At 45.1% G+C, this 23546-nt stretch overlaps 1 protein-coding gene across 1 annotated transcript in view; it reads right to left on the bottom strand.

Annotated features, from left to right (window-relative positions):
• LOC115074666 (tenascin-like) overlaps positions 1 to 23546 on the bottom strand; it is a 72174-nt gene that overhangs the window by 10892 nt on the left and 37736 nt on the right. Inside the window, exons 10-13 of the mRNA XM_029574325.1 lie at positions 16821 to 16913; positions 15282 to 15374; positions 8919 to 9008; positions 5691 to 5783 (exon numbers count right to left, since the gene is read on the bottom strand). Coding sequence (XP_029430185.1) covers positions 5691 to 5783; positions 8919 to 9008; positions 15282 to 15374; positions 16821 to 16913 — 369 coding nt within the window. The remainder of the gene's footprint in view (positions 1 to 5690; positions 5784 to 8918; positions 9009 to 15281; positions 15375 to 16820; positions 16914 to 23546) is intronic.

The following is a 23546-nucleotide window of genomic DNA, read 5'->3' as shown; positions in this document are numbered from 1 at the left end:
ATCATTTTTTGGCACTTTTACAATGTTTTACCTGGTTTAAATACTTTGTTACTATATGTGCCTCCCTGTAATAAACCGTTGCGATGGTAAATAACTTAACGATGGCATAGAAAAGATTTTAAATAAGTAAATAAATAATAAATTAAATTAAAACACGAGTCCAGTTAACGAATGTGGGGCTTATGTAATTCAGACCCGTAGTTATTAGCATCTGCTCACAAAAAAATAAAATCTAAACACGAAAACACTACCAATCATGGTTTGCAAATAGTGATATTTTGGGCACCCCCGCCTGGCCAGCAGAGTAATCCTGCAGAAACCTAAGCGGCGTCCTTGGCATCAATAGCAGAGAAGCTCTGTGATCCCTTCTGCCAGTGAAGAGGCACCTCCTTCTGCAGGGATGGGGGTGGGAGGGCGAGAACGGGAGGTGCCCCAGAGAGGGTAGTCTCTTTGAGTCATTTATTTATTTAATGCTTTTTTTTATACCGACATTCATGATGAAAGTCATATCATATCGGTTTACAATCATAATTGTAAAATAGCATTATTTGCAGGCACTTGGTAAAGGCTTATTTGCATATTATAGTCTCTCATTTGCATTCATGGTCATGGTAGCCACTAACTCCATTAGGGTCCCCTTTAACTTACATAGTAAGGCCTTACGGCCTAGAAGGCAAAACAAAGTCTTACTCTGCTCATTCAAATTTATTGCACAGTCCCTAATAACCAGGATTTTCCAATGGCAGGACATGGTGAAAGCCTTTTATTTTTGGTGGTTGGTAGAGTTTTCAGCAGCAGGTGCCTTGGTGACACCCATAAAATGACACGCCTTCTTTTTTACAACATAAGAACTGATGTCACATATAGCACATTAACCCTGATTTTTCCAGCAGCATTTCAGCAGCTAATCTCTTATGCATATCAGTTGTAGAAAAGCAACCCTCTTAACCATTGACATGCTGAACGATATACAGTCCGGCTTTCTAAGCATATGCCAGAACCTGCCAGGCAGTCTATCTGTTGAGGGATCCTATGCAGGCCCCTCTCTCAAAACATATACATTTGGCTTCTTGCTTTAGCATACAAATAGACAATTTATTATTCCCGCTTTTCAGCTACTTTCAAACTGGATTACATTCAGCTACTATAGGTATTCCCCTATCCCTAGAGGACTTACAGAGACGGTAACTTTAATACTGGCACATAGGCATACATGCTAGCTTGTGTCCAGAGTTTCGTCCCTTTAATAACATAAGTGCGTATATGCATGCATGTTTTAAAATACGCTGGATGTGCGTACATGTGTGCACGATTTTATATTGAAGCAGGCATGTGCGTGCAAATGCTGCCTCTACTGCTTAAATGGGGGAATTTTATAAGGGACACGTGCCAACATAAATGGCCATTTTCCAAGTTGCCCAGGTAAGGGATAGGATTTCCTAACATCCCTAGTTAAATAGCCTCCCTTCTCCCTTCTTAGCCAAGACCCATAAAACCCCACTCATCTTTGTAATGGGGAGTTGGTGCGTGCTAACCTGAAAACCACATTTTCCCGAAATTTTGGATATAATCCCTTTGATTTTCGGGGTCCCCGAACCAGGATGAATTAGGCAATTTTGTTGATTTCTGAGCATAAAAATTTGCATATTGGATGCACATTTATTTTTTGCATTGGGAATGAATAACTAATAGCCTCATTCCCAAGCATTTGCATGTGATGAGAGCTATTAGTTTCCCGGGCGTTGGACATGCGTTGTTGAGGCGCTATTCTCCTTATTACATAAGGGCATTAGATTGCACCTTCACAACCCGCATCCAACTGCAGGTTAAACAGTGCGCTTGGCTGAGTGCACTGTATTGCATCGGCCCCTACGTAACTGAGACTCTAGTGCTCTACTCTTAAACTAGCACCAGACCTTCTCAAGTTTTATGTACCCCATTCTGCACTCGGGCTGTCTGCTGCCGGTATTCAAAATGGCCCCGATAGCCTTTGCCCTCACTATGTCACAGGGGCTACCGGTGCCATTGGTCGGCCCCTGTCAAATGGTAGGAGCACAAGCTGGCGCCGGCCGTCCATTGCTCCTACATGTGAAAAAAAAGCACCAGTCCAAGAACAGATCCCTGAGGCACTCTACTGTTTACCCTTTTCCACTGAGAAAATTGACCATTTAATCCTACTCTCTGTTTCCTGTCTTTTAACTAGTTTGTAATCCATGAAAGGACACCGCCTCCTATCCCATGGCTTTTTAGTTTCCTTAGAAGCCTCTCATGATGACTTTGTCAAATGCCTTCTGAAAATCCAAATACACTACATCAATTGGCTCACCTTTATCCACATGTTTATTAACCCCTTCAAAAAAAGAAGCAGATTTGTTAGGCAAGACTTCCCTTGGGTAAATCCATGCTAACTGTGTTCCATGGTATCTGAAATAGCATTTTTTTGAACTAAATGTTATGATTCTCCAGTTTTTTCTGTCCTTTATTTCCTGGCTACTCTAGCCCCCAAGTTCATTCTCCCTGTTATTTGTACCTGCGCTTCGGCCTTCCTGTTATATGGTTATGTTCAGTTAATCCCTAAGTTTGATGTAAACCGGCCTGATATGAAGCTTGTCATGAAGTTCGGTATAGAAAAATGTTAAATAAATAAATAAATAAATAATGTGATAGGGGCCGACCAATGGCACCGGTAGCCCCTGTGACATAGTGAGGGCAAAGGTTATCGGTGCCATTTTGAATACCAGCAGCCAACAGCTCGAGTGCAGTAGATCACGCCGGGACCCCTGCTGGACCACCAGGGACGTTTGGTAAGTCTTGGGAGGGTCAAGAGGCTGATGGGTTTATTCGTGGGGGTTTATTCATGGGTGTTCGCCATAAGTTTCGTGACCCCACGAATACAACGAATAGGGACATATACGTTGCGGATTGCCAATATGTCGAAAACAAATGCACACCCCTAATACTGGGCTTGATGGACACTTGGTCTGACTCAGTATGGCATTTCCTATATTCTTATGTTATGTACTCCCACCTCGGCGTGGAGTCTCTTCTCTGCCTTTGGACATCTGATCATTTTCGTTTGCCTGTGCAACCTTACTCTGCTCTTGGTCCTTGCTTGTTTATCCCTGTCCTTGTTCCTTGTCTTGGGACCTTTGTCTGTGTAACTTTGTCCTTGTTCATGTTCCTTTGCCTGTCTATTTTTGCCCTTGTTCTGTGCCTAACTCATGTTCAATTTAAGCCATGTTGTCGTTTATCTGTCTTGCCCCTCGCCTTGTCCTTGTCTTGTTTGAGCCTATCCTATCTGCATGTATTGTATGCCCTGTCTTGTCTAGGCCCTCCAGTGTCCTCCATTATCCATGTGTTTCCTTGCCATGCTCCTATCCTGTTCCCTGTGGGATTCTCTGTTCCCTGTGGCCCTTCCAGTTACACTTCTTGCTCCTTGTAGGCCTCTTTTCGGCCCTTGCTTTGTACCTTGTCCAGGCCTCCCAGTGGCCTACCCTGTTTGTGTATATTCCTTGCCCTGCCTTTGCCTTGACCCCAGCCTGGCCTTGACTTATCCAGGCGTGTCTAGCTTGTTTAGACCCTGCCTTGTGCCCCTGTTCCTGTTTTGCCTGTGTTTTACCCTGTTCCTGCTTGTGTGTTCTCTCACTGATACACAAAATGATTAACAATGATGAAATTATCTGTATTGTTGCAGCCCTGCATTTATATGTTCCCCAAAGAATGCTCAGGTCATTGAATAAAGGTTTACTCAATGTTCCAACTTTAAGTTGGGCTCATCTGGGAGAGGGTCTCGTGCTAGAGCTGTCTCTGTGGCTGGACCTATTACGTGGATTGAAATGCCTGAAAAATTAAGACTATCTCCTGATGAAATGAGCATTCTATTGTGAGGCACAGGCCTTATAGTGCGCATGCTATGTCATCTGCAAGTAGTATTTACTAATAAGGGGATTTTTATCATTGTTGTCATGGATTTAATTTTTTTTAACTATGTTTGTTTTATATTTGTTTACTTTTATCTTTTGTGGAATTTTACAATATTTTAGTTATGTTCATTTTATTTCTGTTTAATTTTATTATACACAGATGATTATCCATGCTTTATTTTGTAAACTGCCCTGATCTTCTTGGAAGTATATAAATATTTCTTGCCCTTCATATGGTGCTGTTTACCTCCATCTTTCCTTATGAGAAACATAGGGGTAACCTGCACAGCACGGCAGACTGGATGGACCATTTGGTCCATTTCTGTCATCATTACTGTGTTACTGTGTTTTGTAAATAAATAAGCAAAATAAATAAGTAAATACCCTGTTTCTGTCTGATGTAGCCTGCCTTGTGTCTTGCGGGTGAAATCCCTTTTCCAGTGCATAACTTGTTCATGACCCAGTGCTCCGACTCTTGAAGTCCTGCCAACCAGCAGAACCTGCAGGCTCCACCCAAGGGGGAGGTGGCTAGTCAGGTAGAAGATCCAGGTATGTTCCTGCCTTGTCCAGCCTTACCTTGTTGTGTTCCTGCCAGGGCCTGTGCAAGATTATTGGACGCCTTAGCTGAACCTTCTGCCTTGCATTTACTCCCCCCCCCCCCCTACGGTGCTGCTCCCCTGGTCTCAGCCCGACTCCTACCTCATTTGCACCCACTCTGGGCCGCAAGCAGAATGGGCACTGCTTGTGGCCTGCCAAATCTCTACTCCTCTTTGCCGCGAGTGGGATAGGCTCTGTTCATGGCCCCACATGGCTGCTCTTTGGCACCCCCCCCAGGAGGGATCAGTTCCGATCTATCCATCCCTGAGATGGAGGCATGCTGGCCCTGGTTCCTGCCCTGCTTTGCTTTGTGTTGCCCTCTGGTCAGCATTTCGTCTTCTGACCTTGCTTGATCTTTCCTGTCTGGACCTCTGCCTGAACACTGACCATGCTTCATTTCTGCCTCGATTGCGTGCTACAGAAGACCATACGTATGACCTGTCTGCTCCTGACTCCTGCTCCCCCCCTGCTTGGGGGCATCCCCAAATTGGCCAGACTGACCATGACATGCAGGAATCTGGGGGACTCTAGTCCTGCTAGCCCAAGACTGTAGGGCATGTAGTAAATATAGGGACCAACGGAAGTATTGCTGAGAGCCTGGTTATATAAGCAGTAGCTTGCTGCTAAGTTACTTCTAATCACCTGACTGCATGTGGCTAGTGCTGGTCGAATAACAATATCCCATATTACCCTGCTCATTTTCAAAGCCAACTAGATTTTATATGCATGCATTGCTCTGCTAAAACAGACCTGATCTCAGTTCATGCAAAAAGTGTGCATAGAACCCAATTTTGCTTGTGCCTTTCTGTGACCTGCAAAGAGGCGTTTTGGGAGAGGGGCGAAGTTGGCATTTATACGTATACATTCCTATTTTTAATGAGAATAAATTTAATTGCACAGGTTACACTTTCTGAACAGTCAAGGTAGCTTTGAGCGATGTAATGCTCGCATGTGTTGGGCCAATTATCTGTGTTATTTCAAAGCAAACTTATACCTGTAAATTCACTTCAAAGGTACTTGGTAAAGTCTGTGTGTATAATGCACAGTACCTTGCCTGCTTGAAAATGGGTTTCCTAAATGATTCATCTTTCCTTTCAATTGCTTTTCCTCCCTGTGTTGTTACAAAGTTTTTGTTCATGCACCTCATGTACCATTCTCCCCCTCTCTCACCAACTGAGCAGTCGTCTCCGCTGTATCCCTGGTAGCAGGAACAGTTGTTTGGGCTCTGGCACCAGCCATTATTACAGCCGGAGTCACAGATCGCTGCAAGAAAACAGAATAAAAAAATGTAACTTCTGTCTTGTGTAGAATCTGGAAGCTCTTTTATTACTATTCAAACAGTGCTTATTTGCTTAATCCTTTCAAAAAATAGGATTATAGAGAAGACATTTTTCTATATTTAAAGACAGAGAACAAAATATCTTTTACTAATGGAAAGCCCATTAGGTTTCAGCATGGGATAGAAAGCAGAAACATCGCGCAATAACCTGCTTCATGAGTGCAGTGGATATTTTGAGTGATGGCAAAGGTGGGTCAGCAAGCAGAGGTTATATAAGTGATTCAGGGAGTCACCAGGGGTCGGAAGGTCTTCCAGGGAGCACTGGGAGGCAGCCATGTGCCTGTGCACTCAGGTCAGCAAGCAGAGGTTATATAAGTGGTTCAGGGAGTCACCAGGAGTCGGAAGGAATGTCTTCCAGGGAGCACTGGGAGGCAGCCATGTGCCTGTGCACTCAGGTCAGCAAGCAGAGGTTATATAAGTGGTTCAGGGAGTCACCAGGAGTCGGAAGGTCTTCCAGGGAGCACTGGGAGGCAGCCATGTGCCTGTGCACTCAAAAGCTGCATGAAGACAAGTTGAAGTCATTTCTACAAGGGAGCCAGTTGCATCCAGATTCAGGCGTCTGCCCTGCTTCAGATTTAAGGAACAGAGGAGTTTCTCTAAGAAACTGGATCACCAACCAAGTAGCAATCTTATGTGAGTGGGAGAAATTGATTTTCCTGGCTTCAGGGGGATCTGAGGGAGAAAATACCCTTTCTGGGAACCAGAAGTCCCTGAAGTTCTGCTCAAGAACAAGAACCCAAGTTTGAGAAAAAAATTATGGCATGGATTCCAGTAAATGTCACAAAGAGCTAAATTTTTTTTTATTATTAATACTTTGCAATCCGCTTTAATATTTTTGTACTTTTGAACTGATTTATTTAATTTCTTCAGTGCAATTAAGTCTTTGATTTGGAACAGAACACGTGGGTCTGGGCTGTTTTTTCTTGATTTACAGATTAGTCTGTCCCTCATAGCTGAATCACCAAGTTGGAAAGTGCTTAGCAGTCTCTGAAGCACAGCCCCTTGTGAAGTGAGTGGGGGTTTACCCTTATAACCTTCTATATGTACGTAATCTGTAAGAGGCTGATATTCAGAGGCATTTAACCAGATAACGTTTGAGTTTTCTGAAAGTTATCTGGGTAAATGCCGACACTGGAATATCACCAGCATTTTTCCAGATAAAACTTACTTGGATAACTTGGGAGTGTTCTGAGGCCATTCCAGGTTAAGGAGGACTTAGCGAGATAACTTATCCGGATATCTGCGATATTTGGAGTTAGCAGAACCTTGGGTGTGGTCAGATCATTAAAACATTTTTTATTTACCTAACTCCTTTTTGTTCCTCTGATTTAATATCGCCACAATATTAAGTTGAAGGAAGTACATAAAAGTGTTATTTTCTGCTTTTCTGTACAACGTTTTGAGGTGCTGAGAAATTAACACCTGCTCCAGGAAGGCATTCATTTCTGAGCACATACATTTGCATATAGGATGCACTTTTTTTTTTTTTGCATTGGGCATGAATAACTAATAGCCTCCTTCCCAAGCATTTGCATGTGATGAGAGCTGTTAGTTTCCCAGGCGTTGGACATGCGTTGTTGAGGCACTATTCTCCTTATTACATAAGGGCATTAGGTTGCACCTTCACAACCCGCGTCCAACTGCGGGTTAAACAGTGCGCTTGGCTGAGTGTACTGTATTGCATCTGCCCCTACGTAACTGAGACTCTAGTGCTCTACTCCTAAACTAGCAGCAGACCTTCCCAGGTTTTATGTACCCCATTCAGGAGGGATTACACATGAACCCTCTGAGCCTTCCTCTCCTCAACATCACATAATGACTCCTTGTCCATGAATGTCACCTTCCCAAACTTTATGGGACCCTTAATAGAAGTCACTTATCTGAAGGTTTCTATCATTTCCCTCCTGTCCTTTTTTCCCCCTATAGTGAGTACATTTTGAATGTTTTAATTGTCTCTTTTTAATGCTTTTGTTGCAGGACATTTATCATTTACATTTGTAAAATGCATTCATTCATAGAGACATGAAGCAGTTGTTAATTAGAGCTGGTTGGGATCAAGTTCTTTCTTTATAGATCAGTTGTGTACAATTTTCTTCTATTTGGGCACCAAATGTGCCCGCCTCTGTCACTGAATCTCCAAAATTTGTATTCTCCAGTGAACCTGAATAGCTATTCATCATGTTCTCCAATTTGGACTTAAACATAGTAAAGTTAATTGTTTGCATAGTGCTAATGTCAAGGTCCTCGCTCTGAAGAGATTATAATATAAATTTGCACAAAGGTAGGTTAAGTGACTTGCTCACGGTCATTTGGGGGTCTGATTTAATAACCTTTTTCCCATATACACCTGGAAGAGAATTTTCAAAAGACATTTAGCTAGATAAATACTGATTTCCTGGGATAGCTTGGCTGTGTGGAAACTGTCTGGCCTTTACATGGCTACAGGCACATGCACACTTTTAGCTGGATAAACCCTAGGCAGTCCCTAGGAGGGTGGTTAGATATAGGAAGGGAAATAGCACTCGTAGATTAACATTTTCAAATCTAAGTACATTATCTTCAAAGGAAAGGCGCCCACAGAAAAAGCAAATGCAAATCTCTGTGAGGCTTTTATACCTGGAGCAATTTTCAAAAGGAAAGCACTCAGGGGCGTTTGCATCAATGCCCTCCAGTTTAAAAAAAAAAATTGTCCCACATTAGGAGAAAAGCCTTAGTGAATTAGGCAGTAAGTGGCACATTGTACAAACTCTGACCCTGACTGCAGTATTTTAAAGCCAGTCCACAAAGCTAAATTACCGTTTTGTTATAATAAACATTTTCAATTATGCTTGCAAGACAAGTAAAAAAAGCAGGAAAGGTGATATTTTCAGCAGCAGCTAATATGATCCTATCGACCATCTTTACTAGTGTATTTAGCATTGACAGCCATTGGATTCATGCTGAGGCCTTCCTTCCTGATTAAAAGGGAAAGCAGTATGTAGAGTTCCTTCTTGCAAATCCTTCATTTCTCTGTTTCCCTTTAATGCTAGAAAATAAGAACATTTGTCCTTGGAACTCACCGTATTCACAGAATTCCCCTGAGTAGCCTTCTTTGCACTCGCATTTCCCATCCAGACACTCCCCATTCTGACAGCGGGCTGAACAATTAACTGTAAAACAATAATTCAACAGAAACAGTGGTCTTGGGTTTTCAGTTGTTAAGATTATTGAGCCAATACATGTAGGAAAATCGGTTCTTACCTGCTAATTTTCCTTCCTGTAGTACCCACAGATCATTCCAGACTCCTGGGTTCCCCACCCCCCCAGCAGATGGAGACAGAGAAAGTTTTACAGGCACTGCCATGTAACCTAGTTTGCCACCTTGTTGGGATTCCCGGCCTCGAGCCACCATGGCCGTGCCTCTTTACCTGTCACAGATGCCCACGCTGACTCCTCTTCTCGGCGGATCGAGATGGCTCAGCTCCGGGCCATGCGGCAGTGGCCTGCCCATGCGGCCCTGGATGCCGCCGACTCCATCTCTGCATGCGTCTCCTTAGGGCGCGCGGCTCTGTCTCCTCCTCTTAAAGGGGCCACAGCAGGAAACCTCTGCACAGCCCTGGAAGATGACATCACTGAACCTGGGTATTTAAACCCAGCTCAGACTTCAACACCTTGCTTGGAACAGGTCCTGCTCCGTGGTGACTGCATTGTTGCTAGTTCCTGCCTTTCAGTCTCTGGTCCTGATCCTGCGATCCAGTTTGTGTTCCTGGTCCTGTGTTCCAGTTTGTGTTCCGGGTCCTGTGTTCCAGTTTGTGTTCCGGGTCCTGTGTTCCAGTTTGTGTTCCTGATCCTGCGTTCCAGTTTGTGTTCCTGATCCTGCGATCCAGTTTGTGTTCCTGGTCCTGTGTTCCAGTTTGTGTTCCTGGTCCTGTGTTTCAGTTTGTGTTCCGGGTCCTGTGTTCCAGTTTGTGTTCCTGATCCTGTGTTCCAGTTTGTGTTCCTGGTCCTGTGTTCCAGTTTGTGTTCCTGGTCCTGGTCCTGTGTTCCAGTTTGTGTTCCGGGTCCTGGTCCTGTGTTCCAGTTTGTGTTCCGGGTCCTGGTCCTGTGTTCCAGTTTGTGTTCCGGGTCCTGTGTTCCAGTTTGTGTTCCTGATCCTGTGTTCCAGTGTATCTTCCTGTTCCTGTGTGTTCATCCCATCTCCACTCCTGCACCCGTCCTTGGACTAAGTTCCTGGCTTTCACTTCTGCTTGGTTTCCTGACTCCGCTTCTTCGCTGCCTGCCCTGACCTCCGGCCTGTCTCTCCGTCCTGCCACTTCGCTGCCTGCCCTAACCTCCTGTCTGCTCCTAGTCTCGCCTGCCTGCTGCCAGCCTCGACCCGGTCTGCCTGACACCGCCTTGCCTACTTCCGGACACCTCTTCAGGCGTGGCCTGCACCTTAGTCCTGCTGGTCCCAGCACCCAAGGGCTCAACCTGAGGGGAACGTGGGCTGGTATAGATGAAGCTCCTGTTGGGTCCTCCCCATCTGTACCACCTCCTGATGATGAGGATCACTGGGGGCTTGCCCTTGGTGGAGACTACACCCTCGTCGCAGCTCAAGGGTCCATAGGCACAATACACCTGTAGTCCCTCAGTATTGACCTGTACCAAAACCAAGATAGTAGAAAACCACTACTACCAACCACTAATAATTGACCCCAGAATGAGCAGTGGGAAGTGAAAACTTAGAACAGATAAACTTGTCCCCATTAAAAAAACATGAAGGATTAGAAAAAGAAGGACCAACAAAACCTATGTCATTCTTCAGATTAATTGCCATAACAGATCGAGTGGACTCCAAATCTCCCTTCCCCAACTGGGCAGGACTCTGTACTGATCTGTGGTACTACAGGAATGAAAATTTACAGGTAACTAATTTTCCTTTCCCTGTACGTATCCAGATCAGTCCAGACTCCTGGGATGTACCAAAGCTTCCCTAAAAGGAGTGGGACTATGAGAGTCCTGCCTGAAGTACAATCTCAGCAAAGCCGATGGCCTCTGGGGCCCGGACATCCAAACGATAATGTCAGCAGAAAGGTTGGAACCATGCTCAAAGAAATCCCCAAATCCGAAATTCTCAAGAAAGGCTCCCTACATGACAAGGCTTGAAGCTCTGAAATCCATCTAGCGGAACAAATCACCACCAAGAAAACCACCTTCAACATCTGATCCTTTACGGTAGTCCTTTTGAGAGGCTCAAATGGCACCACACACGTGCCTTTCAGAAACAGGTTAAGGCTCCAGGCGGGACAGTTTCTGAACCAGAGGATGCAAATGCTTGGCTCCATGGAGGAAATGCACAACATCCGGGTGTGCAGACAGTGCCACTTCATGCACCTTGCCCCGGAGACATCCCAAGGCTGCCCCTGAACTCTGAGGCAATTGAAGGACAAACCCTTCAGCAAACCTCTTTGCAAGAAATTAAGAATATTCGCTATGGTAGCTCGCATAGGAGCAAGACCTTGCTTCAAGCACCAATCCTCAAACACCTTCCAGACCCTCACATATGTCAAGGAGGTGGAAGACATCCTAGCTTGCAAAAGAGTAGCAATAACTTACTCAGAATAACCTTTGTCCCTTAAGTGTTTCCTCTCAAAAGCCAAGCCGCCTGATCTGAAAATATGGGATCTTGATGCAGAAGGTTCGAGAGATGAGTGAGCCTCAATGGGCTGTCTAGCACTAGACTGACCAGATCTGCAAACCAGGGCCTCTGAGGCCACTCCGGAGCCACTAGAAATCACAACTCCCAGATACACCTCCATGCACTGCAATATCTTGCCACACCAGCAGCCACAGCAGAAACACATACAGCAGAATGTCTCTCGGCCAAGGGAGAACCAAGGTGTCGACTCCCTCTGCTCCATACTCTCTTCTGGGACAGAAAAAGCAGGCCACCGTGGCATTCTGCTACATCGCCATTAAGTCCAAGGAGAGCTTGCCCCACCTGGAACTGATGAGAACCACTACATAGTCCAACAGCTCCCATTCTCCGGAATCTAGCTGTTGACAGCTGAGGAAATCCGCCTGCATATTGTCAGTCCCAGCTATGTAAGAAATCGCTATCAACGTCAGATGCTACTCTGCCCAGTGGATCAGTTCCCAAGCTTGTTGAGCCATTGCACAAATCTTGTACCACCCTGCTGATTGCTATAAGCCACTATCGTCGCATTGTCGGACAATATTCTGACCTGATGGCTGTGCACAAGGGGATCATAACATAAGAAGATAAGAAATTGCTATATTGGGTCAGACCAAAGATCCATCAAGCCCAGCATCCTGTTTCCAACAGAGGCCAAACCAGGCTACAAGAACCTGGCAATTAACCAAACACCAAGAAGATCCCCTGCTATTGATACCAGTAATTGCGAAGGCCATTTCCTAAGTCAACTTGATTAATAGCAGTTAATGGATTTCTCTTCCAAGAACTTATCCAAACCTTTGTAAACCCAGCTACACTAATCACATCCTCTGGCAACAAATTTCAGAGTTAAATTGTCCATTGAGTGAAAAAGAATTTTCTCTGATTAGTCTTAAATGTGCCACTTGCTAACTTCATGGAGTGCCCCTTAGTCCTTCTCTTATCCGAAAGTGTAATAACCAATTCACATCTACTCGTTCAAGACCTATCATGATTTAAAAGACCTCTATCATATCCCCCCTCAGCCGTCTCTTCTCCAAGTTGAACAGCCCTAACCTCTTCAGCCTTTCCTCATAGGGGAGCTGTTCCATCCCCTTTCTCATTTTGGTTGCCCTTCTCTGTACCTTCTCCATCACAACTATATCTTTTTTGAGATGTGGCGACCAGAATTGTACACAGTATTCAAGGTGCGATCTCACCATGGAGTGATACAGAGGCATTATGATATTTTCCATTTTATTAACCATTCCCTTTCTAATAATTCCTAACATTCTGTTTGCTTTTTTGACTGCTGCAGCACATTGAGCCAACGATTTCAAAGTATTATCCACTATGATAGCTAGATCTTTTTCCTGGGTCGTAGCTCCTAATATGGAACCTAACATCGTGTAACTACTGCATGGGTTATTGTTCCCTATATGCAACACTTTGCACTTGTCCGCATTAAATTTAATCTGCCATTTGGATGCCCAATCTTCCAGTCTCGCAAGGTCCTCCTGAAATTTATCACAATCCGTTTGTGATTTAACTATTCTGAATAATTTTGTATCATCTGCAAGTTTGATAACCTCACTCATCATATTCCTTTCCAGATCATTTATTAATATATTGAAAAGCACTAGTCCAAGTACAGATCCACTACCTGTCTGCAGTGAGCCTCCGATTTTTCCCGAATGAGCCAGTCATCTAGATATGGATGCACTAGCACCCCCTATTTCCTGAGGGCAGCTGCTACCACCACCATCAGCTTGGTAAAAAGTCCTTGGAGCCTTCACCAGCCCTAACGGCAGGGTGAAAAATTGAAAATGCCTGCCAAGGATCTTGAAAAGCAGAAATCTCTGTTGGTCAGGCTGGATGCCTATGTGCAAGTACACCTTGGTCAGATCCAGGGATGTCAAGAACTCTCCCTTTTGCACCACTGCAATGACTGAGCAGAGAGTTTCCATGTGAAAATGAGGAACCTTGAGAGTAACATTTACCTTCTTCAAATCCAAATTGGACTAAAAGTTCCTTCCTTCTTTGGAACCACGAAGTAAATGGAGTAATGTCCTGTCCCTTGTTCTTCTACGGGAATGGGAACAATAGCTCTAAGTATCCGTAGACAGTCGAGGGTCTATTGTACCACTTGTCTTTTTTCTGGGAAGGAGCAAGTGTGAGCAGAACAGGACCCGAAGTGGGCGAGAAAATGCTAAAGCATAACATTGTTCTATCATGCCTAAGACCCACTAGTCCATAGTGATTTTGGCCCATTCCTCGTAAAAAAAAGTGAACCAACCCCCTATAACCAGGACGGAGGAGTGGGCTGGCCTCACTTCATTGTGCGGATTTGACTCCAGTGCCACCCTGGCCAGAGCCATCCCTGTTTGGCTTTTGCCCCGAAAGGATTGGTTCCAGGACTGTTGCCTTCCCAAAGCCGGTCTCTGAGCCCCTGCCGATGACTTTCCTTGACAAAAAAGACTCATCCCCCGGAACCAAAAGTGTCCAGAAGAATTCTTTGCTCCTCTATTTTTTATTTTTTTATTTTTATTTAAAAGTTTTTTATATACCGCACATGGGGTCACTTACGTGTCCGTCTAGGAGGACCTCTAGGCTTGCCTTCGGGTAACTTGTGAACTTTATTCTCACCCAGATGCTTTTTCAGCTCTTCCAAATCTTCTCCAAAAGCAGCTTGCCCTTAAAAGTTAATGCCCCCAAGACTTGCCAAAAGTCCCTGGTGGTCCAGCGGGGGTCCTGGCGTGATCTCTTGCACTCAGGCTGTCGGCTGCCGGTATTCAAAATGGTGCCGATAGCCTTTGCCCTCATTATGACACAGGGGCTACCGGTGCCATTGGTCGGCCTCTGTCACATGGTAGGAGCAATGGAGGCATGCTGGCCCTGGTTCCTGCCCTGCTTTGCTTTGTGTTGCCCTCTGGTCAGCATTTCGTCTTCTGACCTTGCTTGATCTTTCCTGTCTGGACCTCTGCCTGAACACTGACCATGCTTCATTTCTGCCTCGATTGCATGCTACAGAAGACCATACGTATGACCTATCTGATCCTGACTCCTGCTCCCCCCCTGTGTGGGGGCATCCCCAAATTGGCCAGACTGACCATGACATGCAGGAATCTGGGGGACTCTAGTCCTGCTAGCCCAAGACTGTAGGGCAAATAGTAAATATAGGGACCATCAGAAGTATTGCTGAGAGCCTGGTTATATAAGCAGTAGCTTGCTGCTAAGTTACTTCTAATCACCTGACTGCATGTGGCTAGTGCTGGTCGAATAACAATATCCCATATTACCCTGCTCATTTAATGGCTAATTTTCAAAGCCAACTAGGTTTTATGTGCATGCATTGCTCTGCTAAAACAGACCTGATCTCAGTTCATGCAAAAAGTGTGCATAGAACCCAGTTTTGCTTGTACCTTTCTGTGACCTGCAAAGAGGCGTTTTGGGAGAGGGGCGAAGTTGGCATTTATACGTATACATTCCTATTTTTAATGAGAATAAATTTCATTGCACAGGTTACACTTTCTGAACAGTCAAGGTAGCTTTGAGCGATGTAATGCTCGCATGTGTTGGGCCAATTATCTGTGTTATTTCAAAGCAAACTTATGCCTGTAAATTCACTTCAAAGGTACTTGGTAAAGTCTGTGTGTATAATGCACAGTACCTTGCCTGCTTGAAAATGGGTTTCCTAAATCATTCATCTTTCCTTTCAATTGCTTTTCCTCCCTGTGTTGTTACAAGTTTTTGTTCATGCACCTCATGTACCATTCTCCCCCTCTCTCACCAACTGAGCAGTCGTCTCCGCTGTATCCCCAGTAGCAGGAACAGTTGTTTGGGCTCTGGCACCAGCCATTATTACAGCCGGAGTCACAGATCGCTGCAAGAAAATAGAATAAAAAATGTAACTTCTGTCATGTGTAGAATCTGGAAGCTCTTTTATTACTATTCAAACAGTGCTTATTTGCTTAATCCTTTCAAAAAATAGGATTATAGAGAAGACATTTTTCTATATTTAAAGACAGAGAACAAAATATCTTTTACTAATGGAAAGCCCATTAGGTTTCAGCATGGGATAGAAAGCAGAAACATCGCGCAATAACCTGCTTCATGAGTGCAGTGGATATTTTGAGTGATGGGAAAGGTGGGTCAGCAAGCAGAGGTTATATAAGTGATTCAGGGAGTCACCAGGAGTTGGAAGGAATGTCTTCCAGGGAGCACTGGGAGGCAGCCATGTGCCTGTGCACTCAGGTCAGCAAGCAGAGGTTATATAAGTGATTCAGGGAGTCACCAGGAGTCGGAAGGAAGGTCTTCCAGGGAGCACTGGCAGGCAGCCATGTGCCTGTGCACTCAGGTCAGCAAGCAGAGGTTATATAAGTGGTTCAGGGAGTCACCAGGAGTCGGAAGGAAGGTCTTCCAGGGAGCACTGGCAGGCAGCCATGTGCCTGTGCACTCAAAAGCTGCATGAAGACAAGTTGAAGTCATTTCTACAAGGGAGCCAGTTGCATCCAGATTCAGGCGTCTGCCCTGCTTCAGATTTAAGGAACAGAGGAGTTTCTCTAAGAAACTGGATCACCAACCAAGTAGCAATCTTATGTGAGTGGGAGAAATTGATTTTCCTGGCTTCAGGGGAATGTGAGGGAGAAAATACCCTTTCTGGGAACCAGAAGTCCCTGAAGTTCTGCTCAAGAACCCAAGTTTCAGAAAAAAAATATGGCATGGATTCCAGTAAATGTAACAAAGAGCTAAATTTTTTTTTTTTATTATTAATACTTTGCAATCTGTTTTAATATTTTTGTACTTTTGAACTGATTTATTTAATTTGTTCAGTACAATTAAGTCTTTGATTTGGAACAGAACACGTGGGTCTGGGATTTACAGATTAGTCTGTCCCTCATAGCTGAATCACCAAGTTGGAAAGTGCTTAGCAGTCTCTGAAGCATAGCCCCTTGTGAAGTGAGTGGGGTTTACCCTTATAACCTTCTATATGTACGTAATCTGTAAGAGGCTGATATTCAGAGGCATTTAACCAGATAACGTTTGAGTTTTCTGAAAGTTATCTGGGTAAATGCCGACACTGGAATATCACCAGCATTTTTCCAGATAAAACTTACTTGGATAACTTGGGAGTGTTCTGAGGCCATTCCAGGTTAAGGAGGACTTAGTGAGATAACTTAGCAGAACTTTTCTTAATAACAATGCTGTTGTACAAAGTATTTAGTACAATAGATGGTCCACATTGAAACAACCATATTTACAAATTGTTATTAAGAAAGGTTCCCCCTGAAGAAGCTAGAAAATAAGAACCTTTCTCCTTGGAACTCACGTGTGTCACAGAATTCTCCTGAGTAGCCTCCTTGGCACTGGCACTTCCCCTCCAGACATTGCCCTCCGTTCTGACAGAGGCCTGTACAATCAGCTGTAAAACAATAATTCAACAGAAACAGTGCTCTTGGGTTTTCAGTTGTGAAGATTATTTATTTATTTATGTAAGGTTTCTTATATACGGGGCGGCACGTCAGTAACATCACCTCGCTTTACAGTGGAACATGATGCAGCAACAGGCTTTACAATGAATTATATATACAACAAGGATTGAAAGAACATGGCAACAGTGATCAACATAATATATTTGGTTAATATTTACACCTCAAAATTGGGAGCTAACCTGAATAAAGGATGTATAGGAGTTTCTTTGGGCTTCTTCTTTGGGAATATATATAATATTACAAATAAGAAGGGAATGGAGGGTTCCTATTGATAGAGGAGAAGAAAAGAGAATATTGATTGGGCGTATATAAGGAGAGAGATGGAGTCTTATCGAGTAGTCATGTATTGAGCCAATACATGTAGGAAAATTGGTTCTTACCTGCTAATTTTGGTTCCTGTAGTACCCACAGATCATTCCAGACTCCTGGGTTCCCCCCCCAGCAGATGGAGACAGAGAAAGTTTTACAGGCACTGCCATGTAACCTAGTTTGCCACCTTGTTGGGATTCCCGGCCTCGAGCCACCACGGCCGTGCCCCTTTACCTGTCACAGATGCCCACGCTGACTCCTCTTCCCGGCGTTCGAGATGACTCAGCTCTGAGCCATGCGGCAGTGGCCTGCCCATGCGGCCCTGGATGCCGCCAACTCCATCTCTGCATGCGTCTCCTTACGGCGCGCGGGTCTGTCTCCTCCTCTTAAAGGGGCTGCAGGGGAACTACTGCGCGGCCCTGGAAGATGACGTCACTGAACCTGGGTATTTAAACCCAGCTCAGACCTCAACACCTTGCCTTGGCAACAGGTCCTGCTCTGTGGTGACTGCATTGTTGCTAGTTCCTGCCTTTTAGTCTCTGCTCCTGATCCTGCATTCCAGTCTCTGTTCCTGATCCTGCGTTCCAGTCTCTGTTCCTGATCCTGCGTTCCAGTTTGTGTTCCTGATCCTGCGTTCCAGTTTGTGTTCCTGATCCTGCGTTCCAGTCTCTGTTCCTGATCCTGCGTTCCAGTTTGTGTTCCGGGTCCTGGTCCTGTGTTTCAGTTTGTGTTCCTGATCCTGTGTTCCAGTCTCTGTTCCTGATCCTGCGTTCCAGTTTGTGTTCCTGATCCTGTGTTCCAGTGTATCTTCATGTTCCTGTGTGTTCATCCCATCTCCACTCCTGCACCCGTCCTTGGACTAACTTTCTGGTTTTCACTTCTGCTTGGTTTCCTGACTCCACGTCTTCGCTGCCTGCCCTGACCTCCGGCCCACTCCTAGTCTCGCCTGCCTGCTGCCAGCCTCGACCCGGTCTGCCTGACACCGCCTTGCCTACTTCCGGACACCTCTTCAGGCGTGACCTGCACCTTAGTCCTGCCGGTCCCAGCACCCAAGGGCTCAACCTGAGGGGAACGTGGGCTGGTATAGATGAAGCTCCTGTTGGGTCCTCCCCATCTGTACCACCTCCCGATGATGAGGATCACTGGGGGCTTGCCCTTGGTGGAGACCTCACCCTTGTCTCAGCTCAAGGGTCCACATGCACAATACACCTGTAGTCCCTCAGTATTGACCTGTACCAAAACCAAGATAGTAGAAAACCACTACTACCAACCACTAATAATTGACCCCAGAACGAGCAGTGGGAAGTGAAAACTTAGAACAGATAAACTTGTCCCCATTAAAAAAACATGAAGGGTTAGAAAAAGAAGGACCAACAAAACCTATGTCATTCTTCAGATTAATTGCCATAACAGATCGAGTGGACTCCAAATCTCCCTTCCCCAACTGGGCAGGACTCTGTACTGATCTGTGGTACTACAGGAATGAAAATTTACAGGTAACTAATTTTCCTTTCCCTATACGTATCCAGATCAGTCCAGACTCCTGGGATGTACCAAAGCTTCCCTAAAAGGAGTGGGACTGTGAGAGTCCTGCCTAAAGTACAATCTCAGCAAAGCCCACGGCCTCTGGGGCCCGGACATCCAAATGATAATGTTTGGCGAAAGTGTGCAAAGACTTCCAAGTAGCCACCCTGCAAATCTGTTGTGGTGACACTTACTGACATTTGGCCCAGGACGCCGCCTGGGAGCGAGTAGAACGAGCCCTTAAACCTTCTGATACTGGACACCCCTGACAGATATACGCAGAGTCAATAGCCTCCTTTAACCACAGTGCAATCGTGGCTTTTGATGCCTTATGCACTTTCTTTGCACCTCTCCACAGTACCAAAATGTGATCCCATAACCAGAAGCAATTAGTTACTTTAAGATACTGCAACAATGTGCGCTTAACATCCAATAGCCGTAACTCCCTCATATGAGGCGCCATAGCCTCCAAGTTCGGGAAAGCCAGGATCTCCACTGACTGATTTACGTGAAAAGACAAAACCACCTTCAGCAGAAAGGTTGGAACCATGCTCAAAGAAATCCCCAAATCCGAAATTCTCAAGAAAGGCTCCCTACATGACAAGGCTTGAAGCTCTGAAATCCATCTAGCGGATCAAATCACCACCACGAAAACCACCGTCAACATCAGATCCTTTACGGTAGTCCTTTTGAGAGGCTCAAATGGCACCACACACGTGCCTTTCAGAACCAGGTTAAGGCTCCAGGAGGGACACAGTTTCTGAACCAGAGGATGCAAATGCTTCACTCCATGGAGGAAATGCACAACATCCGGGTGTGCAGACAGTGCCACTTCATGCACCTTGCCCCGGAGACATCCCAAGGCTGCCCCTGAACTCTGAGGCAATTGAAGGACAAACCCTTCAGCAAACCTCTTTGCAAGAAATTAAGAATATTCGCTATGGAAGCTCGCATAGGAGCAACACCTTGCTTCAAGCACCAATCCTCAAACACCTTCCAGACCCTCACATATGCCAAGGAGGTGGAAGACGTCCTAGCTTACAAAAGAGTAGCAATAACTTACTCAGAATAACCTTTGTCCCTTAAGTGTTTCCTCTCAAAAGCCAAGCCGCCTGATCTGAAAATATGGGATCTTGATGCAGAAGGTTCGAGAGATGAGCGAGCCTCAATGGGCTGTCTAGCACTAGACTGACCAGATCTGCAAACCAGGGCCTCTGAGGCCACTCCAGAGCCAATAGAATCACAACTCCCAGATACACCTCCATGCACTGCAATATCTTGCCACACCAGCAGCCACAGCAGAAAGACATACAGCAGAATGTCTCTCGGCCAAGGAAGAACCAAGGTGTTGACTCCCTCTGCTCCATACTCTCTTCTGGGACAGAAAAAGCAGGCCACCGTGGCATTCTGCTACATCGCCATTAAGTCCAAGGAGAGCTTGCCCCACCTGGAACTGATGAGAACCACTACATAGTCCAACAGCTCCCATTCCCCGGAATCTAGCTGTTGATGGCTGAGGAAATCCGCCTGCATATTGTCAGTCCCAGCTATGTAAGAAACCGCTATCAACGTCAGATGCTACTCTGCCCAGTGGATCAGTTCCTGAGCTTGTTGAGCCATTGCACAAATCTTGTACCACCCTGCTGATTGCTATAAGCCACTATCGTCTCATTGTCGGACAATATTCTGACCTGATGGCTGTACACAAGGGGATCATAACGTAAGAAATTGCTATGCTGGGTCAGACCAAGAGTACATCAAGCCCAGCATCCTGTTTCCAACAGAGGCCAAACCAGGCTACAAGAACCTGACAATTACCCAAACACCAAGAATATCCCATGCTACTGATGTCAGTATTGCAGAGGCCATTCCCTTAGTCAACTTCATTAATAGCAGTTAATGGACTTCTCCTCCAAGAACTTATCCAAACCTTTTTTGAACCCAGCTACACTAACTACACTAACAACATCCTCTGGCAACAAGTTCCAGAGCTTTATTTTGCATTGAGTGAAAAAGAATTTTCTCCGATTAGTCTTAAATGTGCTATTTGCTAACTTCATGGAATGCCCCTTAGTCCTTCTATTATTTGAAAGTGTAAATAACCGAGTCACATCTACTCGTTCAAGACCTCTCATGATTTTAAACACCTCTATCATATCCCCCCTCAGCCCTCTCTTCTCCAAGCTGAACAGCCCTAACCTTTTCAGCCTTTCTTCATAGGGGAGCTGTTCCATCCCTTTTATATTTTGGTTGCCCTTCTCTGTACCTTCTCCATCACAATTATATCTTTTTTGAGATGTACACAGTATTCAAGGTGCAGTCTCACCATGGAGCGATACAGAGGCATTATGATATTTTTCGTTTTATTCACCATTCCCTTCCTAATAATTCCTAACATTCTGTTTGCTTTTTTGACTGCTGCAGCACACTGAGCCGACGATTTTAAAGTATTATCCACTATGATGCCTCAATGTTTTTCCTGGGTGGTAGCTCCTAATATGGAACCTAACATTGTGTAACTACAGCAAGGGTTATTTTTCCCTATATGCAAAACTTTGTATTTGTCCACATTAAATTTCATCTGCCATTTGGATGCCCAATCTTCCAGTCTTGCAAGGTCCTCCTGTAATGTATCACTGTTCGCTTGTGATTTAACTACTCTGAATAATTTTGTATCAGCCGCAAATTTGATAACCTCACTCGTCATATTCCTTTCCAGATCATTTATAAATATATTGAAAAGCACCGGTCCCAATACAGATCCCTGAGGCACTCCACTTTTACCCTTTTCCACTGAGAAAATTGACCATTTAATCCTACTCTCTGTTTCCTGTCTTTTAACCAGTTTGTAATCCACGAAAGGACATCCCCCTCCTATCCCATGACTTTTTAGTTTTCGTAGAAGCCTCTCATGAGGGACTTTGTCAAACGCCTTCTGAAAATCCAAATACAAGACATCTACCGGTTCACCTTTATCCACATGTTTATTTACCCCTTCAAAAAAATGAAGCAGATTTGTGAGACAAGACTTCCCTTGGGTAAATCCATGTTGACTATGTTCCATTAAATCATGTCTTTCTATATGCTCTACGATTTTGATCTTGAGCATAGTTTCCACTATTTTTCCTGGCACTGAAATCAGGCTCACTGGTCTCTAGTTACCCGGATTGCCCCTGTTTGGACTCCTCTTCCGGAAGCTTTATTCCTAGTTCCGCTAAAATACAGGGGATCAGGGGCCCCAACTGTTCCTTGCCGAACAGACAAACCACCTTAAGATCATCCCCATCCCAAGGTGGGCCTTCCCCGTGCCCCTCGTCGGGATCCTGCTCCACCAGGGAAGGATTCACCTGAGGAGGATCAATTTGAGGCGGAACGCAGATATCAGAATCCTCCGAAACGTAATCCACCCTGGCACTCTGCAAAGGCTTCCCTAGTGTCCTAGATCTCATCTTGGGTAGGGGAACAGAGGAAGCCTCATGACTTGGCCCCTGCCAGCCCGTGGCTTTCTGGGCCACATAAGCCTTATGTATTAACAATACAAAATCTGGCAAAAACGAGGCAAAACTATCAGAATCCTCTCCCAGCAGGTCATCTGTCACCCCCACCTGGGCCCCCCAGGACCCCCATGTCACCATGGAGCTCAGATTGGCTGGGGATAATGGAGGAGGAAAATCATCCTCCCCCACTGCGGTCTGAGTACCAGCCACCAATGTGGCCCAGATGGCCACCATTCCCGCGCTGACTGGATATGGGCTGACTCTTCGTGCAGCCCCAGCAAGGGCCTCCCAGACCTGCACTGCCACTTGGACTCCTTGCACACAATCCTGAAATTCCCTCTCCCTCTGAGAGACAGAGAGAACAATGGCCAGTCCAGGCGAGCCGCTGGCACGAATCCCCACACATAGTTCATGTGCTGCCACGCGGCATGCCAACAAAAGCACCCATACTGAGGAAGTCCGTCACCTGAGGGAAGGAGCAAAGATTAGAAAAAGAAACAAAGACTCACTTCCCTGCACTGAAGAGTGGCAGAAGGCTCCTTGCATCTCTTCTGGAGGAGGTTGAAAGCTGGAACCACCAGCTTTCAACCTCTGGCAACTAAGGACCTAGCAAACTCAGGGTCCCCAATCCCCTGCTTGACCACCTCAAGACCCGGAAGGATGGCCCCACTAGGGCCTAACAACTTCCTGGGAGGAATCTCCAAGTTCTTTTTTTTCTTTTTTAAACTAAGTTCAGACTGCAGGTTTTGCACATCTACCATCTGCTGGAGACAGAGAAATACTGAGGGACTGCAGGTTTTGCACCTCTACCATCTGCTGGAGACAGAGAAATACTGAGGGACTGCAGGTGGCACCCTAGGTTATATGGCAGTGTCAATAAAACTTTCTCTGTCTCCATTTGCTGGAAGGGAGGCAAAACCCTGATCTGGGTACGTACAGAGAAATTGCTCTTTTGGCTACATTTAATTGTACCCAACGCAATTGGGTACAATCCTACAATCCTAAGACCACAGCATATATAATAATATTTATTTATTCATGTATTCATTCACATTTATTTATAGCCTTGTTTTCATGGCAATTCATGATGATTTACAATAACAAACACTTTTACAAAAAACAATACCAAAGCAGCAATATATAATTTCATTTTTTTAAAATAATAGTAACAATCTAACAATCCATCACCCCCAATAATATCATCACAAATCATAAAAACACTTCCTAAAATTA

Source organism: Rhinatrema bivittatum, chromosome 13 (genome assembly GCF_901001135.1).
Source record: "Rhinatrema bivittatum chromosome 13, aRhiBiv1.1, whole genome shotgun sequence".
NCBI classification, from domain to species: domain Eukaryota; kingdom Metazoa; phylum Chordata; class Amphibia; order Gymnophiona; family Rhinatrematidae; genus Rhinatrema; species Rhinatrema bivittatum.
Note: the sequence above shows the minus strand (reverse complement) of the source record. Positions and strands in the feature narration are given on the sequence as shown.